The 18,380-nt window shown below is 35.3% G+C and overlaps 2 protein-coding genes across 2 annotated transcripts in view; one reads left to right on the top strand and one right to left on the bottom strand.

Annotated features, from left to right (window-relative positions):
• The window catches only part of Cerkl (ceramide kinase like), a 134,516-nt gene extending 128,744 nt beyond the window's left edge, over positions 1-5,772 (top strand). Inside the window, exon 13 of the mRNA XM_047544795.1 lies at positions 5,258-5,772. The gene's annotated coding sequence lies outside the window, so the exon portion shown is untranslated. The remainder of the gene's footprint in view (positions 1-5,257) is intronic.
• The window catches only part of Itga4 (integrin subunit alpha 4), a 75,168-nt gene that overhangs the window by 15,494 nt on the left and 41,294 nt on the right, over positions 1-18,380 (bottom strand). The window contains 2 exon segments of the mRNA XM_047544793.1: positions 4,639-4,715; positions 6,539-6,688. Coding sequence (XP_047400749.1) covers positions 4,639-4,715; positions 6,539-6,688 — 227 coding nt within the window.

The following is an 18,380-nucleotide window of genomic DNA, read 5'->3' as shown; positions in this document are numbered from 1 at the left end:
GGTCTACAAACTGCTGCCAGAAGGCCAAATTCATAGTTCTACCTAGTTTTATAAATAAAATTTTCTTGGGACACAGCCATATTCTGCTCTTGTACTTCAATGACAACTGAGCGACAGAGACTGAGATCTCAGTCCCCCAAAGCCTAAAATGTTAGGAGGGCTTCTGCTATAGACAATCTAACTGATGAGAACTTAAAGTTGAATACAACATAATATTACCATATGTAATTGAAATCTACTCTGTATTATTCTGACAGTAAGGCAGTGATTTGCCCTCAGAAGTCATGCAGCTTTAGAGGAAGGGATGCCTGGTCTTTTTAACTCCACAGCACTCTAAACGGAAGAGAAAGGAAAGAAGAGCACTTCTGTGGGTACCACCTCTAGCTTCTGATCCTTGGGTTTGAGAAGCTGGATTCTGCTGAAGAATGTGGAAAAATGAATAAAGCAGTAATCCTGATCCTGGCTGCCACTTCAGGGAGGAAGAATTGATGGCATGATGGTGTGCTCTCCAATACATGGGCAGTGGCTGTGACTTACTCATTCTAGTCACAGCCTTTGGGTTAAGTCGGTGCATGTCTGCTTGGTGGTGCGTGGTGAACAGGAGGCGGAGGTGTATGGGAACCCATTCTTACTATATCCCCCTACTGTCCCGAAAACGTGTTACAACTGATGGAACCTAAGAGGTTCTAAAAATGAACTTCAACTTGACATTAAAGTCTAATTAAGACTCATAGAAGAGCTGCCTAGAAATAGACGTTTATAAAATATTCTGGCTTGTCACCAAAGCATTAGTCACTGAACACCTCTGGGAAAGAAGCTGGCACTTCGACAAGCAACAGAAGGTGAAAGCACTGCATAAGCAGCCAGGTTCCAAGACAACAGCAGATTAGAGCGAGACACACATTCACGTTTCAGCAGTGAGAAGTGGCTTATTTTCCATTTTTAAGCAATTCGGCCAGATTACCATAATTACAGTTCTACTTTTAAAAAACGTCCATCTTACTGTATCTTGATTCATTAACAAGATGCCACAGGAAAGATGTCCACCAGCTTTCTATGTGAGACACAATAAAGGACCAGGTGCACATCTGGAAGTGCGACAAGACAGAACCAGAGCTGTCCCTGGGACTCATAGTTCATTCTTCATTAAACATGCATAATGCAGACCTGAAATTTACAAAGCAGCCTAGAATCCACATAACTTACACAAATCAAGGCACTGTGTGCATATAGAATCATAACTTAATAAGTGAAAGAGGAAAATAGAAAAATGATATACTGCAGCACCCGGCTTTATGTTTCTCCCAAGTGAATGATATAGTTTTATTTTGTAGGAAGTGTTTCTATGTCTAACTATAATAAATGTACTTTGCCTTGATAAAATGAATTAGGGCTTCAGAGCTAACTCATTTTTAATCAAGATGCTAGAACAAAATATGATGTAAACTGATATCACACACGCTTTGCTTTGTCAAATGCATTCATTTAACCAATCAGCCTGCAGTAGGGGCTCATAGTCCTAAATGAAATTTTATCCTTTGTTTGGCTTTACTATTAACATGAAGAAAAACAAAAATACTAAAGAATTCTTGCCTACCGGAATAAATCAGTTAATTGGCATTTAAGAAGATTTCAGTGAGTAAAGGCTAAACTCTCTGAGGTCCAGGGAAGGACAGCAAGAAGAACTTAGATGACTGGACTAGCAATTAGCTTGTTTTAGTGATAAAGCACGATTACTCCTGCCAAGATTTTGTGATGTCAGTGAGGCATGTTTCTCTACCATCTCTATTTTAAAAGGATAATTTTGTACCAGTTGCTTTTTAAGGTGCTAAGAGCATAGTGACAGGTGCTACTCATTGCTTATGGTCTACCCAACAATGATTTTCTGTATTGCAGTTAATAGACCCTAGATTATTCAGGTAGTAGATAGCATTTCCTCGACAGTACAGAAAACAGCCTCTAGTTCAGCTTCAGAGAATGCATCATGGCTGACCCAATATGGCCAAGATGATGGCATTTTCCTTCCATCATGATAAATTCTGGGGATAGCATATAGAAGGGGTCTGGTTATCAGAAAACATCTGACAAGGCACTTCCCTCCCTGGGAAGAAAGCCTCAAGAAGAAAAAAAAGCACTTTTGTACTTGCACCTTTTCTTCTTTCTGGGAACCTTTGTGCTGCTGCATACGTTTTGCAATCATGAGGAAAAAATCAGAACAGGAAAGATAACCATCCATGTCCGGTCTCTGGTAGCTACTTGCCTAACATGCAACTAACTCCATTCTGAAGACTGCTTATTATATAAAATAAATTTCCTTATTGTTTAAGTCACTATCAGTCAGGTATTCTGTTAACTTGCAGTTAAAAGCATTCTCAATGGATATGAAAGCAATCATTTAAGGAAAGTCGGCATCGTTTACCCTAGATGCATGACAGAACTACAGAAGAGCAGTACTGTCTTTTATCAGTAATCTATATGAATTTGATTTTAAACTGCCTATGTAATGGCTAATATCTGCTATTATGTTCGTAATCTTCATCAAGTCTTATTTGTTCATCATTATTTTACAGTGAAAATCCATTTGAATGTGGGTTGTCATCCTGAGAGTTTAGACACACAGGAGGAAGCCTCAACTTAATGAAAAGATGAGACGTCGTTCGTAAGCACTGTTTAGTGTACTGTTGGCAGTTTATTATTATAGACTTAAGAAACGCATGTTCTTTACTGAGTAAATACATTCACCTAAAACAGCTTTATAGATCTGGGGCACATAAACACCATTTATGTGAGTGGAGTTACAGCCAGGAGATGTGTAGAACATATGGTCTCAGTTTGCCTACTGTTACTGAGAAGGGACAGAGGACACTGAAGTGGGAGAGGCATATTTTGGTTTGATCAAGTATAATTTACTAAAAATGCAAAGCAGTTTGTCAGAAGCTTTCCCTGTGATTCTAAAAACTTAATTAGAAGAGTTTTCATTTGAAAGTTCCTCAAATCATTTATCATTTATCAAACAGAAATAGCTTGTAACTTTCCTAATGGATGCAGAAATCCTGGTGCCAGCTATTCACACCAGCACTGGTACCACTTCCTAAGCCCGAGGACCGTGCCACCAGCATCAACCTGAGAAGGAGGTCCCTCGGGGAGATAAAAGCCAAGAGCCTCCAAAACAACTGAGAAAAGAAGGGCTAGACAAGGAGGCAGCCCGAAGATGGGAGGAAAAGGCATTGAGAAGAGGAAGTGAAGAACTGCCCATGCTTCCGAGAGGACTCGAGCGGAGTCTGAAAAGCACCCCCCAGGCTCCAAGTTGAAGTTCCTCTCCAATTTATTCTTTGAGCCTCTCCATGATTAAGTAAAAAACATTAACACACAAAAATTCTTTAGCTGAGCCTACTTCATCAGGAACTCTCATTTGGCTACCAATGCACTGAGATTTTTTTATCTTAAAATTTTCCAGAGATCCCTTTTTATCCCACCTTTCAGATGCTGACTCCTGTGACCCCTCGAAGTCACGCAATTTGATCTCTGACTGACACTGCAATATTAAATCCACCTTTTCACAGTCACCATGGTTATTTGACCACAAACATGGTTTTCCTCTTAGTTCTCTGAAGATCCCTGTTCAGTCTCTGACAGAGGTTCCTATTCTTTTTAGCCTCTTTAAATAAAATTGCAGTCCAAGACTTGATCCTTAGTTTGTTCCTCTTTAAGATTCACATTTCTACCTGCTGGGCAATCTCACAAATTACCAATATTTAGAAAAATTCCCATATATGATCCTGACGTAGATTTTAAGTGGACAGTTGCATACAGAAGTCTCCCCAAATTCAACACATCTCAAACTGGACTACTTCTTTTATATCCCAACCTCCAAAAAATAATTTATCATTTTCCTGCTGCATTACCCCTCCATCCCCTTCCCCTTTTATGTTCCATGTACAATCAACCCTCAACTTGAAGTGTGGATTCACTTCCTCTCTGGTCTTCATTTTCACATCTTCCCTCTGATGTGCAAAACAACTTGAATACAGAGCTATAGACATGATATAAGACTTCAGTAGTTCATTTTTTTTAAAAAATAACACCAGCACAAATATTTATTTTGGTATTATGTGCTAGATGTGGTTCTAAGCACGTTACTTGCATTCTCTTTTTACCAGTTCCCCTTCTATGAACTTAGGAGATCCAAGTTGGTTATTCCTTTTGAATTATTGTGTATGTATTGTTTTCTATAAAAGTTTGAAAAGTAAGACCAGTTTTCCAAGTGAAAAACTAAGCATTATGTAGCAAAACACACTGTTTTGCGCCCCAAACCCTATTAATAGGTATTTATGAATGTTAACCTACAAATATGATAATATTCCAAGGCACAATTAAATCCTGAAATGTATTCAAAGTTATCAACAAAACATTAAAACATGCTTTGTAAAGCCTTAGCGCTAATGTATTCTCATTCTTTGAGAAAAGGTAACCCTTGAATCACATATAGATTATTTAATATCTCTCAGTAGGACATTGTTCCTTCATAGATATTTAAATGATGCTAGTTCCCAAGGGTTAATCCCTTTCACTTTAAAACCCATATGCACGTACCTATTGTACCCTCTTAATGAAAAACAGAGAAAATGCTAAACTTACTTCAAAAATCCAATTTTTGCAGAAACCTGTAAGTCAGCAGAACAATTTTCATAGGCACAAAACCTTGCAAAGTTTATCTGGAAATAAAATTTGATGACATTTTTAATTTTAGTTCCATCAGTAGATATATCTGCATGCAGTTAAGAATAAGGCATCTATGATACATAAGGCAAACAAATTTAATACATCAATTGATAACTTTCTCTTATCCCTAAGAGTTCAGTTTGAGAGTCAGTAGATGCAAACGACCATTGCAGGGATAAAGGAACTTAGTTCTTCCAGAGGTAGATTTTAAAGCCTAAACTTGTTAAGTGAAATAAGGTTTGGGAAATATTAAAGGCACTATACAGATAACTGGAGAAAATTAGCTGCCAAGATGTTCTTCCTCAGTTTTCTTTCCATTTTCTGGTGCTGTATTTTGATCCCCTTATTACACATAAGCATGACACCCACTTAATTCTGGCAGATGGCAGGACAATGATTTTATATTCACTGAAAATAGCTAAATAGAGAATTAAGACATTTTACTTTGAGGAAACATTGAACAAAATTAAATAGTAGTCTGTAGTAAGGGTTCCAGAATTTATTTAACTATGAACATTTTTCATATGATCCACAGATACTACAAGGTGCATCAGAAGAAAGGAAAATATCAGAAATGGGTGAAAGAGAGAGATGTAGAAAATGAGAAATCTGGAAAGCCAGAGAATGAACCAGACAGAGGAAGCAGGACTGTTCAATGGTCAGCCAGAACACAGACTGACGTGGGGCTGGTGGAGGGGAGGTGAGGTATAAATCTTCCTTTAAATGGTTAAGTACATGTGATGTTTTCCTGCAACTCCTATTTGTAAAGCAAGATGTTCTAAGAACCAAAGTGGAGATTGATAAAACTACAAATTGGTTTTGGTTTGTATGCTTACAACATTGATATTTTCATTATTAAAGATATTTAAAATTAGTTGATACAAAATATTGAAGTTCAATAGAAGAGTGAGGGGAAAAAACTAACTTCCATAAATATTTTCATGTGAATAAGGAGAAAATTTGCTCCTAAATTAGTGTCTTCATTTGATCTAGTATTTTAAACAGTGTTGATTATAAGCTTGAGTATCTAAAGTAGGTTAGGACAATTTTCTCTGGATAGGATATAAACTACACCTTTAAATGTCCCTGTCATCTTTTACATTCTGACTTCCACTAGTGAGTGTTTCAGTGAATCCTATTCATGCCCAAATACATCCTGTTGACAATGTCCTTGTGCTGTTGGGCAGTGAATGTCTGAACAACAGGATTCATGAGTATAAACGCATCGTCAATGTAACTGAAATATTTTCAAAAACTTAGAAAAAACTGTTTTACTAATTCAAATCAGAATCTACCTTAAAATACAGATGCTCTTGGGATGTGGCTAAAAAGCAGGTAATGAAAATCTAAAAGGAGAAATTGTTGCGTAACAAATTTGAGTTTTTAAATGAATAAAACTCAGCAAAGGAATTGGACTAAGTAGAGGGACTCCATGGGTAGGCAGAATGAGAACGACACAGCAAGAGAAGAATGTGACAGAAAATGAATACACAGAAGACGGAATAACCAACCCGGGACTGCAACTTAACTTCCATTACGGTTCCTCTCTAGTAATGTATTTTCTTCACTGGCTAGGCATGGAGGGGAGAAAATTTACATTTTACATTAGGGGAAACCACTGCTGTGCCTAAGTGCATAATTATTCAGTTCAATGTCCTGAAGAGAATATAAGAAAATACATTGGAAACAAGACACACCATAAATCTACTTTGTAAAAAGAATTCAGACTTCCAGGTCATTGCTTCGGAATTATGCCACTTAAAAAACTTCTTTAATTATGTCACCCAGCATTTTAAACAAAGAAAAATATTCCTACCATCTTTTTAATCAGGTCCTTTTCTTTCTTCTGCTGAAGAATTGGCTGAAGTGGTGGGAATTCCTCAGTACTGCGCTTGCTGATAACATGACGCCCAAGGTGATAAGCAGCTTCAATTTGAATCGGGGTGAGGATGTCCCGCACATCTTTCTAAGAAAAATAAAAACCATGAGAATCAATAACAAAAATAGCCATGAAATAAAAATATGTATAAAACTTCTTTTCTGCATAAGACCAAATACAACATGTGGAAGTCAAAGCAGATCCTTATCTTCCATCTAAATTGCTTAAAAAACACTGGAACACAGGGCTGGGAATGAGATTCTGGTTAGAGCCCTTGCCTAGTGTGTTCCAGGCTTCAGTTCCGAGCATCGCACACAAAAATGGAACGTGTCTATTGTTTCCACAATAGAAGCATTCATGTTTCTTACGAGAAACACAGAAAGTATAAAATGAAAAACTAAAACCATCCAATAATAGTTGCAAAATTTTGTATTGGGTATATTTCCTTCCATTCTATTTCTATGCATTTTTTATAACTTGGCATAATAATATAAACATAATTTATTTATAAACTCTTTGTAAATTGTTCAAGGTTCTAATGAATAATTTATTCCATCTAACATTAACCTAATAGTAAACTTGTAGCAAAATGATATCACTCAGTTTTACCAAGTTTTCTTTTTACATCTTTCAGTAACATTTGAATTCAATCTGATTTATCTGACTACATATTTATGCTGAACACTTTTTTTTTGCTATTCATTATGAACCTTTTCCTGTTATGTTTTCTAACAGATTATGACTACTAGAAAGTTATTAGTTTTATAGATTTAATTTTATCTTAGTCAATTTATTGAATTTTATTATTACTTACACATTTTTAGGTTTATTGTGCTTTCATACTTCACAAAACAGAGTTTGGGGATTTATATTTATTAATTATGTAATAATTGTAACCATTCAAAATCTATTCTGCTCTGTATGGCATTCTTTTAAATTTAATACCTACTAGTTTCTATGCAGCATTTCTTATTCCTATTGCTATTGATAAGTGGCCAAAATACTTGTGAATCATTTGTGATTTTTAAAATTTACTGTCTGCTGCCACCAAAGAAACAGTTCTTGAATTTTTATAACTTATTGTCAATTCTTTCATTTTAATCTTTATTTCTACACTGAGGCATTATTTCTCTTTTTAAAAAATAATTTACAAGAGCTTAAAAATGATTATCCTTTCAGTTGATTTTTCAGTATCTTCTGCACTAAACATACCTATCAAAATTGTTAACACACATATGCACAGTGAAATAATCAACCAGAGTATAACTTTGATAACATTCAGGATTCAAATAAGCACTTCACCAGATGGTAAAGGTATTCTGGCATCTCCAGTCTATGGAAACAATATAGAGAATCCAGATATAAGACATGGCATCTCTTAGCACTTGTCCAAGACCATTCTAGACAGAAACTCAACCTCCAAAGTATATTGAACAATGTAGACTTCTTTTTCTCCTTATCAAAGAGGGCAGGCTAATAAAGAAAGACTTTACTAAATAAAGTAACCCATGAAGATTTATAACAATTCAATTGACAAATTATCTGAAATAAGACATGGTAACAAATATATAGAACAAATATCATAAGCACGATAAAAATTAAAAGTAGAAATGATATCAGAGTTTGAGAGGGCAGTTCAACCAGCAAATACATTCCACAAACACAGGTGCTAGTATAAAAAGTCTGGGCAGTCTTTATTTGTCTTGGTATTACAACTGTTACACTTGGAAGATAATTTGAAGAACTAGTCAGAGTGTAATGTCTTTCATACAAACAAATTTTTTTTCTAACAATTATCATTGAAGAACAGTTTGACTCCAATTTTCATATGCCCATTTCAACCTACAGTTTCTTTTTTTAAATAACAGATTCAACAAAGTCCTCAATCATTAAAAAAAAAAAAGACTAATGTTTTCACCTAGGCTAGATGTATTGCCTTAACCTACACTTGAAGTTTACATCTGTGCTTGACTGAATTCCTCAGGGTATACCTATAATACTGTAAATGACAAATCTCCTACTGAGTTATGTCAGCAGACCAGGATTTCAGGTCCACATGTCCAATCATTTCAGGATTGGAATATGGCTTAAATATCACTGCCTAAAAGCAAATAAAAATAGATTATTTTCAATGCACCTAATGGATAGGAAAAAATATAGGGCATAGATTATTGTGTTATTTATATCTGTAGTAACTTTTCATTAAAAATCTAGGAAATAAATTAATAAAGATGACACCCCAAAACAGTACATTTATTCCATGTCTTATATAATTATACACAAAAAGGATGTGATTTTTCTTCTCTTAACATTTATCTTATCAATAAACAAAGTGGCTAAAAGCAAGTAGTCTGGAGGTAGAAAATTGATTTTCAAATCTTGAGTCCATCACTCATCTGTAACTTTGGGCAAGTTTCTTAATCTGTGGCTTGGTTATCTCATCTGAAAATGGAAACAATAATGCTAATAATGCCTACACATTGCTATGATAATTAAATGACCATGTATGTAAAATACTTAGACATGGTAGTTATTACACATATAATGCTCCAAATGTAGCTGTATAAGCCAACTCAGGAATTACTGAATTTCAGTTTCTTAAAACAAGAAATGCTGCTGAGCATTTTGAGGAAATAAGAAAATTAGACTATTTCCAACCAGTTAACATTAAATAGAAAATGAATTAAATAGCAAGTATTAGACTTCTATGAATTAACTGGTATCTGAAAGATTTGGAGCCTGAATTAGGGTACTCTAGGTCTGATTACTTTTCCAATCTTCTGCGTAGAGATACTTTTATTAAATTACTTGATAAGTGATCATCTCAACATGAAGCCTTGACCATATAGGAATGCTGCAAATCAAGGCCCAAATCCCAAGTTATCCACTTGTGAAAATGGAACAGCTTGAAGCCCTGAGTATTACAATAGCAAACTTGATTAAATTATTCCCCAGGTGTAGGAGCTAGACAGCCACTGATTGTCCCTCCACATGTCCACTGTTTTAATTCTTCTCAACAAGCTTGCATTGACCAAATCACATGTTATCTAATTCATACTAATTTTCCACAAGGTCTTCTACATCTGGTGTATATTACTTTCATTATCCTAATTAGCTATTAATTATGCTTTTCTCACAATATATAAAATGTACGTGCACTCTTGCAAGAACTGTATTTGACAGATATTCACACTTATTTAACTTTAACAGCTCCACCTAAGGACAAAAATAGTAATATCAAAAATGTCTTAAAGTGACAAAGTATTTGGGAGGGGAAAATGTAGATTTACTTAAAAATTCTAATTTGGGCAGGCATGTGCTATTATGTTAGAAATAATGGAAATTCCATGCCACATTTTTATGGACAAGTACATAAAAACAGGGCACCCACAAGCATGCAAATTAGCACATGCCTGAAATTACCCAAAGTCTGCCTCTTTGCTCTACTTTCATGGAAATCTCTTTCTGGTCAACTTGAGAGCTAAGCTATAGGCCCCTATTCTCCTCCTGTGTTTATATACTGAAGGAATTTAAAGGATGGGGCAAAAATATTTATAAAATATTAAATGGAAAATGATGTCATGGCATCAATATTTGAAAATATATTCATTGGTCTACTGCATGCAAGAAAAGTTCTGGAGCTACACAAAACAAAGTCAGAATGCACATCTCAGTCTATAACCCATAAACCCAGATACGTGGGAAGTAAATATTCTAATGTGCACACACAAGCACAGAGGAAAGAGGGTCACCTAATATATGCTTGAAAAGGGTTAGGGAGACCATTACATAAAAGATTTTCAAGAAAAAAAGATGGCCATATTGTGTTCATGAAATGCCCCTAGTGCCAATGTGGTGCTAAGGAAGGAGAAGGGGAGACCAAGGTATATGGTGGAATCTAAGCCAGAACCATCACATGAAAATCTAACCAGTTTATCTGGTAAGTTTGGTTCAGGTGGTAGAGAACTGTTAGGCTTTAGGCACTACAGCTTCCTGAGAAAAGATCCAGATGCCCCAACCATTGTACCAGAAGAATACTCTCGGGTTTTTTCCTTATAGAATTCTTTGAATAGCACTAAGAATACTAACTCCACAAATTTGTTAACTATTTATTGAGTTTCTTCCCTTTGTAACCAATTGTGGTAGCTCCAAGAATACAAGAACACAAATATGTGAAAGACAATATCCTGCTTCAAAGACCTAATATTTGACAAAAAATTCAAATGTTCTAGAATAATCAATTCACTTGTAAAACAGTATAATATCAGTAGTTACACAGCTTGTTTGCACTTAGATTTTCAGCAGAAATGTGTTATAGGCTGGGGAGAAAGCTCAGTCAGTAGAGTGCTTGCCTTGCAAGCACAAGGCCCTGGGTTCGATCCCCAGCACCACAAAAAAAAAAAAAAAAAAAAAAAAAAAAAAAAGTGTTTATATATGGTTCCATTCATAGTGTGCTATGATTTTAAAAAATAACAGCTTTGGGGCAAATAGTACTTCATTAAACTATGCATATATTGCTCAACAATATAAGCAAATAGGGCAAATAATATAAATAAAACATCATTTACTAATTAAATTCATTCATTTCCTTGAAATTATGGAAAAGATGTGTTTTAGAAGTTGCTTAAAAAGTTATATAAAAAATAAATTCTTAGCATTTCAGAAACCCCAAATTGATAAAATCAAGAAATCAAGGAAAAGAAATGAGTAAACCAATCTACTACATAGGCATGTTGACTTCATGGTTTTAACTTAACATGCTAAGACCACTGAACTCACTGAATCTTAGGATATTGATGGAGAGAGGTATTCCTGCACCAGCAATTTAGCTAAATATTTCTAGCTTTAATGGAAATGTTGCAGACAAGCAATCTTGTTGCTTGGTACTTCAAGGTAGCATTTTTCTTTTCTGTGAATATCAGTGACTATTTTAATGCAGAGATTCCACCAAGATCAACCAAGAAGTATCATCTACCAAGACATTGAGAAGTCTCCTACGATGTCTGTTCTAATACTCCTAAACACTGTTGCAAATTGTTGTTTGGATTTCCTTAAAACAGCTTCAAAATCACCTGTCCAAATAAATGTGATAGATCTAATGAAGTACATTTGAATAGAGCAAAGACAGATTCATTTTCATATACATATGGATGGAAACAGTTTCTCATAGAGTAGAGTGTAGTGTTTAATTGAAGAGAATTTCAATAGATAAAACACTAATGTAGAGGTTTCAAGATGGCAGAATAGAGAAGGTCACATTCCTGACTGCTCTGTGACATGAAACCAAGAAAGCAGATAGGTACTTCTCAAAAAAATAGGTGAAAAAAAAAGTGGGAGAGGACTTTACGGAATTTAAAACTGGACATTTAAAGCAGATTGGGGACTTAGGAGGTTGGATGTAACAAAATAAGGAAGAAACCCCCAGGGCCACAGCTGCTGCCATAGCCAGAGGGACAAGCCAGGGTGGTCTGTCCATGACCAAAGTGGAGGGATAAGGGAATTAAAGGAACTCACGTTTTTAGGAGGCCTGAGGTGATCTGGGTATGGAAAGTTTAGAGATCAAAGACACTGCCCAACTAAACTGAGAAGTGCACTGTGTACTACCCTCGAGTGGGAAAGAAGCCCAATCTCTCCTGACTGTATGCAGAGAACAGAGGAAGGGACTATTTGGCAGCTGCAGCATGGGGGCAGACAGCTGGGGAAGCCAATTCCTGGCAAACCTGAGTCTGGCCTGAAATACAGGCCTGGCAAACCCACATTGCATGATGTAGTATGTGCCTAAGTGACAGGGAGAAAATCAAACATGGAGAGAGTTTTACGCAAGGGAATTCTGGTCATGGACACCCTCCCGGCTCTACCCTTCCCCCTCCAATCCAGATGCTTGCAGGACCAGCTGGGAGAGATGTGTCTGACCAGGAATTTGAAAGGGCAGGACGGGAGAGATTAAATTTGGAGACTGAACCTAAGACTAGGAACATGTGGTCCACAGGTAACACAATAGACTAAGAATTGGTTTCTCCACCACATGAGTGGAACCCAGGAGAAACCCCTGGTGTGCAGTCTTCCAGTGTGGACTGGTAATTGCTGGGCCCTAGAGGTGCACTGATTAAAAATCTCCAGATCAACTGGCATTCAGCAAAGAGCTAGAGACCACCTAAGCCAAAAACCCACCTCAACAAATTCTGCATACAGGATAACCTCTCTTATACCAGCAATTCAGAGGGTGGAGCATCACGCTGCAGACAACCCTACCTAACACTTCTAAGAAGAGAAGCTGAGAATCTTTGGAACTCCAATGAAATAATTCTTTAACTTTTCATCAAGATTTTTTCTTCTCTGTTAATTGCGACCTTAATGGATCATGGACACTTACACATATTTGTTTTTCCTCATTTCTATCATTTTTGACGTCAGTTATTTTTCATGAACCAGTTTTTTGAAAATGAGGATGTTTGTATATTAAATATTTGTTTTGGATTCTCTTTTTTTAATTTTTAAATTTTTATTACTATATTCTTCTCTTTCCTGTTTCCCTTGATTATCTTTTTCTTTTCTTCCATTAACAGCCAATCTCTATTGTTCTCTTTCAATCTTCCTTCAATTTTTTACTTTTAACTTCTCTCCTCCCTCATAATCATCACAACCTAAATCAGTTCTGTTCTTTCCCTGTCCACCATTCAAAATTGTAAATGCTTTTGCAAAATTACTGTTTTATTGTAGGCAATAACTGATCATATCATTTCTGTTTATTGTGACAATTAACATAGTAGACATTATAGCAGGAACCATTTGGTGCAATTGCTTGCATTGGTTGTTGCAATTTTTGTCTCCCTCCAAATCATGAGAGACTGGAATCATTCAGGGAAACTATGAGTTCACAGGGTAGAAACCCTACAGCCTCAGATTCATACAGTTATATGGGTAGACACACAAACAACATGAAAAAGCAAGGGAACAAATAGCCCCAAACAAGTCAAGATACTCCAATAACAATCTATTGACAACATAGTGGAAGAAATGTCAGAGAAGGAGTTTAGAATGTACATAGTTAAACTGATCTGTGAGGTAAAGGATGATGTAAGGAATGAAATCAGAGGGGAAATACAGAAAGTGAAAGATCGCATCAATAAAGATTCTGAAAAAAATTAGGCAGAAATCCTTGAAATGAAGGACTCAATAAACCAAATTAAAGATTCAGTGGAAAATATCAACAACAGACTAGATAATGTGAAAGACAAAGTTTTACGAATGAAGACAAAACATAGAACTTTGAACATAAAGTTGACCACGGAGAAGTTAAGAGACCATGAACAGAACTTCCAAGAAATATGGAATGACCTGAAAAGAACAAATTTAAGATTTATTGGGATAGATGAAGGCTTGGAGATACAAACCAAAGGAATGTGCAATGGTCAATGAAATACCAGAAAATTTCCAAAACCTAAAGAATGAAATACGAAAATCAAATCCAAGAGGCTTACAGGATCCCAAATATACAAAATTACAACAGCCCCATGCTGAGGCACATATTATGAAAATGCCTACCATGCAGAATAAGGATAGAATTGTGAATGAAGATTGACAGAGAAGAATGACAGGTCACATTAAAAAGGAAAAAGAAATCCAGATCTCAGCTGATTTCTCAACCCAGACCTTCAAAGCTAGGAGGTCTTGGAATAATATTTATCAATTTCTGAAAGAAAATGAATGCCAGACAACAACACATATTCAGTGAAATTAAGCTCCAGAATTGACGATGAACTAAAAACCTTCAGTGATAAACAAAAGTTAAAAGAATTCACAACTAGAAAGCCTATACTACAAAACATACTCAATAAGATACTTCATGAAGAAATGAAGAAAAAAAAATAGAAAACCAGCAAAGGGAGGAACTACACTAGAAGAATAAAAAGTCAAAGGAGAAACAAATTCAAAGTAAAACAGAAACAAATCAAAATGACATGGAATAAAAATAATTTATGAATAGTTATGTTGAATGTAAATGGCCTAAACTCAATCAAAAGACAGAGACTGGCAGATTGGATTAACAAACAAGAAACACCAATATGCTGTCTCCAAGAAACTCAACTCATAGGCAAAGACATTCACAGACTGAAGGTAAAAGGAGAGGAAAAAACATCATTCACATGGATCTCATAAAGAAAACAGGGGTTGCTATCCTCATATCAGATAAGATGGACTTCAAGTCAAAGTTAACTAAGGGTGACAAAAAAGGATATTTCATACTACTTAAGGGAACTATACAGCCACAAGACATAACAATTATAAATATTTATGCCCCAAATAATGAAGCATCTATGTAATCAAAGAAATCCTTCTTAATTTCAAGAATCAAATAGCCCACAACACAATGATACTGGGTGACTTTAATACCCTCTCTCACCACTAGATAGATTATCCAAATGAAAACTAAATAAAGAAGCTACAGAACTAAGAATATACTGATAATTTAGACTTAACAGACATATATAGAATATTTCATTCATCGATGACTGAAGACACTTTCTTCTCAGCAGCCCATAGATTCTTCTCAAAGCAGACCACATCTTAGGCCACAAAGCAACTCTTAGCAATATAAAAAAATAATAATAATACCTTGCATTCTATCAGATCATAATGAAATTAAATTAGAAATCAATGATAAAATAAAACATAGAAGGCACACTAACACCTGGAGACTAAATAATATGCTATTGAATGACCAATGGATAGCAGAAGATATCAGGGATGAAATTAAAAAATACTTACAGGTAAATGAGAATAGCAATACAACATATCAAAACTTCTGGGACCTATGAAGGCAGTGTTAAGAGGAAAGTTCATTGCATTGAGCTTATTCATTAAAAGAATAGAAAGTCACCAAATAAATAACCTAATATTACATCTCAAAGCACTAGGAAAAAGAAGAACAAATCGATACCAAAAACAAAAGACAGGAAATAATTAAATCAGAGCTGAAATCAATGAAATTGAAACAAAAAATTCAAAAAATTGACAAAAAGTTGCTTCTTTAAAAAAATAGATAAACCCTTAGCCAACCTAACAAAGAGAACAAAAACTCAAATTATTAAAATTTGCCATGAAAAAGGAAATATCACAACAGACACTAAAAAAATACAGATGATAATCAGAACTATTTTGAAAATTTATACTCTAATAAAATAGAAAATCTTGAAGACATTGACAAATTTCTTGAGACATATGATCTACCAAAGTTGAACCAGGAGGACACAGAAAATTTAAACAGATCAATTTCAAGCAATAAAATTGAAGATGCCATCAAAAGTCTACCAACAAAGAAAATCCCAGGACCAGATGGATTCTCAGTCAAGTTCTACAGGACCTTCAAAGAAGAACTAAAACCAATACTCCGCAAATTATTCCATTAAGTAGAGAAGGAGGGAACTCTTCCAAATTTATTCTATGAAGCTAGTATCACCCTGGTACTAAAATCAGACAAAGACACATCAAGGAAAGAAAATTTTAGATCAATATCCTTGATGAATATAAATGCAAAAATTCTCAATAAAACACTGGCAAATTGCATACAAGAACATACTAAAAAGCGCACCATGATCAACTGGGGTTCATCCCAGGGATGCAATGTTGGTTCAACATATAGAAATCAATAAATGTAATTCATCACATCAATAGACTTTAAGGCAAGAATCACATGATTATTTCGATAGATACAGAAAATGGACTTGACAAAATACAGCATCCATTCATGTTCGAAACACTAGAAAAACTAGGCATAGTAGGAATATACCTCAACATTGTTAAAGCTATATATGCTATACCCAAGGCCAAAAAAATTCCAAATGGATAAAATTGAAAGCATTCCCTCTAAAAACTAGAAAAAGAGAGGGATGCCCTCTTTCACCACTTCTATTCAACATAGTTCTGGAAACTTTAGACAGAGCAATTAGAAGAAAGAAATTAAAGGGATATGAATAGGAAAAAAAGAACTCAAACTATCCCTATTTGCAGACAATATGGTTCTATATTTAGAAGATCAAAAAAACTGCACCAGAAAACTTCTAGAACTCATAAATGAATTCAGCAAACAGCAGGATATAAAATTAACACCCATAAATCAATTGTGTTCCTATACATCAGTGATGAATTGACTGAAAGATAAATTAGGGAAACTACCTCATTCACAATAGTCTCAAAAAATAAATATCTGGGAATCAATCTAACAGCAGAGTTGAAAGACCTCTGCAATGAATACTACAGAACACTAAAAAAAGACCTTAGAAGATGGAAAATACCCCATGCTATTGGATAGGCAGAATTAATATTATCAAAATGGTCATACAACCAAAAGTGCTATATAGATTTAATGCAACTCCTATTAAAATTCCAATGATGTTCTTCATAGAAATAGAAAAATCAGTCACAAATTTATCTGGAAATACAGGAGGCCCAGAATAGCCAAAGCAGACCTTACTGAGAAAAGTGAAGTGTAGGAGGCACCACAATACCAGACCTTAAATTATGCTACAGAGCCATAGTAACAAAAATGGTATGATGTTGGCACCAAAATAGGCATGAAGACCAATGAGACAGAAGACACAGAGATGAACCTGCATAAATGCAATTATCTCATACTAGACAAAGGTGCCATAAACATACATGGGAGAAAATATAGCATCTTCAACAAATGGTTCTGGGAAAACTGGAAATCCATAGGTAGCAAAATGAAATTAGACCCCCTATTTCTCATCCTACAAAAAACTCAAGTCAAAGTAGATCAAGGACCTAGGTATTAGACCAGAGACCCTGAACCAGTAGAAGAAAAAGTAGGCCCAAATCTCCATCACGGCATCTTAGGACCTGAATTCCTCAACAAGATTTTTTAAATGCAAGAAGTAAAATAAAAAAATCAGTAAATAGGATGGTATTAAACTGAAAAACTTCTTCACAACAAAGGAAACAATCAAGAATGTGAAGAGAGCCTATAGAATGGAAGAAAAAATTTGCCACCTACACCTCAGATAGAGCATTAATCTCCAGGATACAAAAAGAACTCAAAGAACTTAACATCAAAAAAACAAATAACCCAATCAATAAATGGGCAAAGGAACTGAACAAACACTTTACAGAAGAAATATGATTGGTCAACAAATATATGAAAAATGTTCAACATCTCTAGCAAACACAGAAATGCAAATTAAAACTACACTGAGATTTCATCTCACTCCAGTCAGAATAGCAATCATTGAGAATAAGTAACAATAAGTGTTGAGGATGTAGGATGTAGGGAAAAGGGTATACTCATACACTGCTGTCAGGACTGCAAATTGGTGCAACCAAACTGGAAAGCAGTATGGAAATTCCTCAAAAAACTCAGAATGGAACCACAATTTGACCCAGTTATCCCACTCCTCAGTATATATCCAAAGGAGTTAAAATTAGCATACTATAGCGACACAGCTACATCAATGTTTATAGCAGCTCAATTTATAAAAGCTAAGCTTTCCAACCTAGGTGCCCATCAACAGATGAATAGATAAGAAAATGTGGTTTATCTATACAACAGAATATTACACAATCATGAAGAACAAAATGTGGCATTTACTAGTAAATGGATGGAGTTAGAGACTATCATGCTAAGTGAAGTAAGCCAATTCCCAAAACCAAAGGCCAAATGCTCTGATGGGTGGATGCTAACACACAACAAAAGGGGGTGGATAGGGGAAGAATAGAAGTTCAATGGATTAGATGAAGGGGAATGAAGGGAAGGGAGGGGAGA

Source organism: Sciurus carolinensis, chromosome 3, assembly GCF_902686445.1.
Source record: "Sciurus carolinensis chromosome 3, mSciCar1.2, whole genome shotgun sequence".
Lineage (NCBI taxonomy): Eukaryota > Metazoa > Chordata > Mammalia > Rodentia > Sciuridae > Sciurus > Sciurus carolinensis.
Note: the sequence above shows the minus strand (reverse complement) of the source record. Positions and strands in the feature narration are given on the sequence as shown.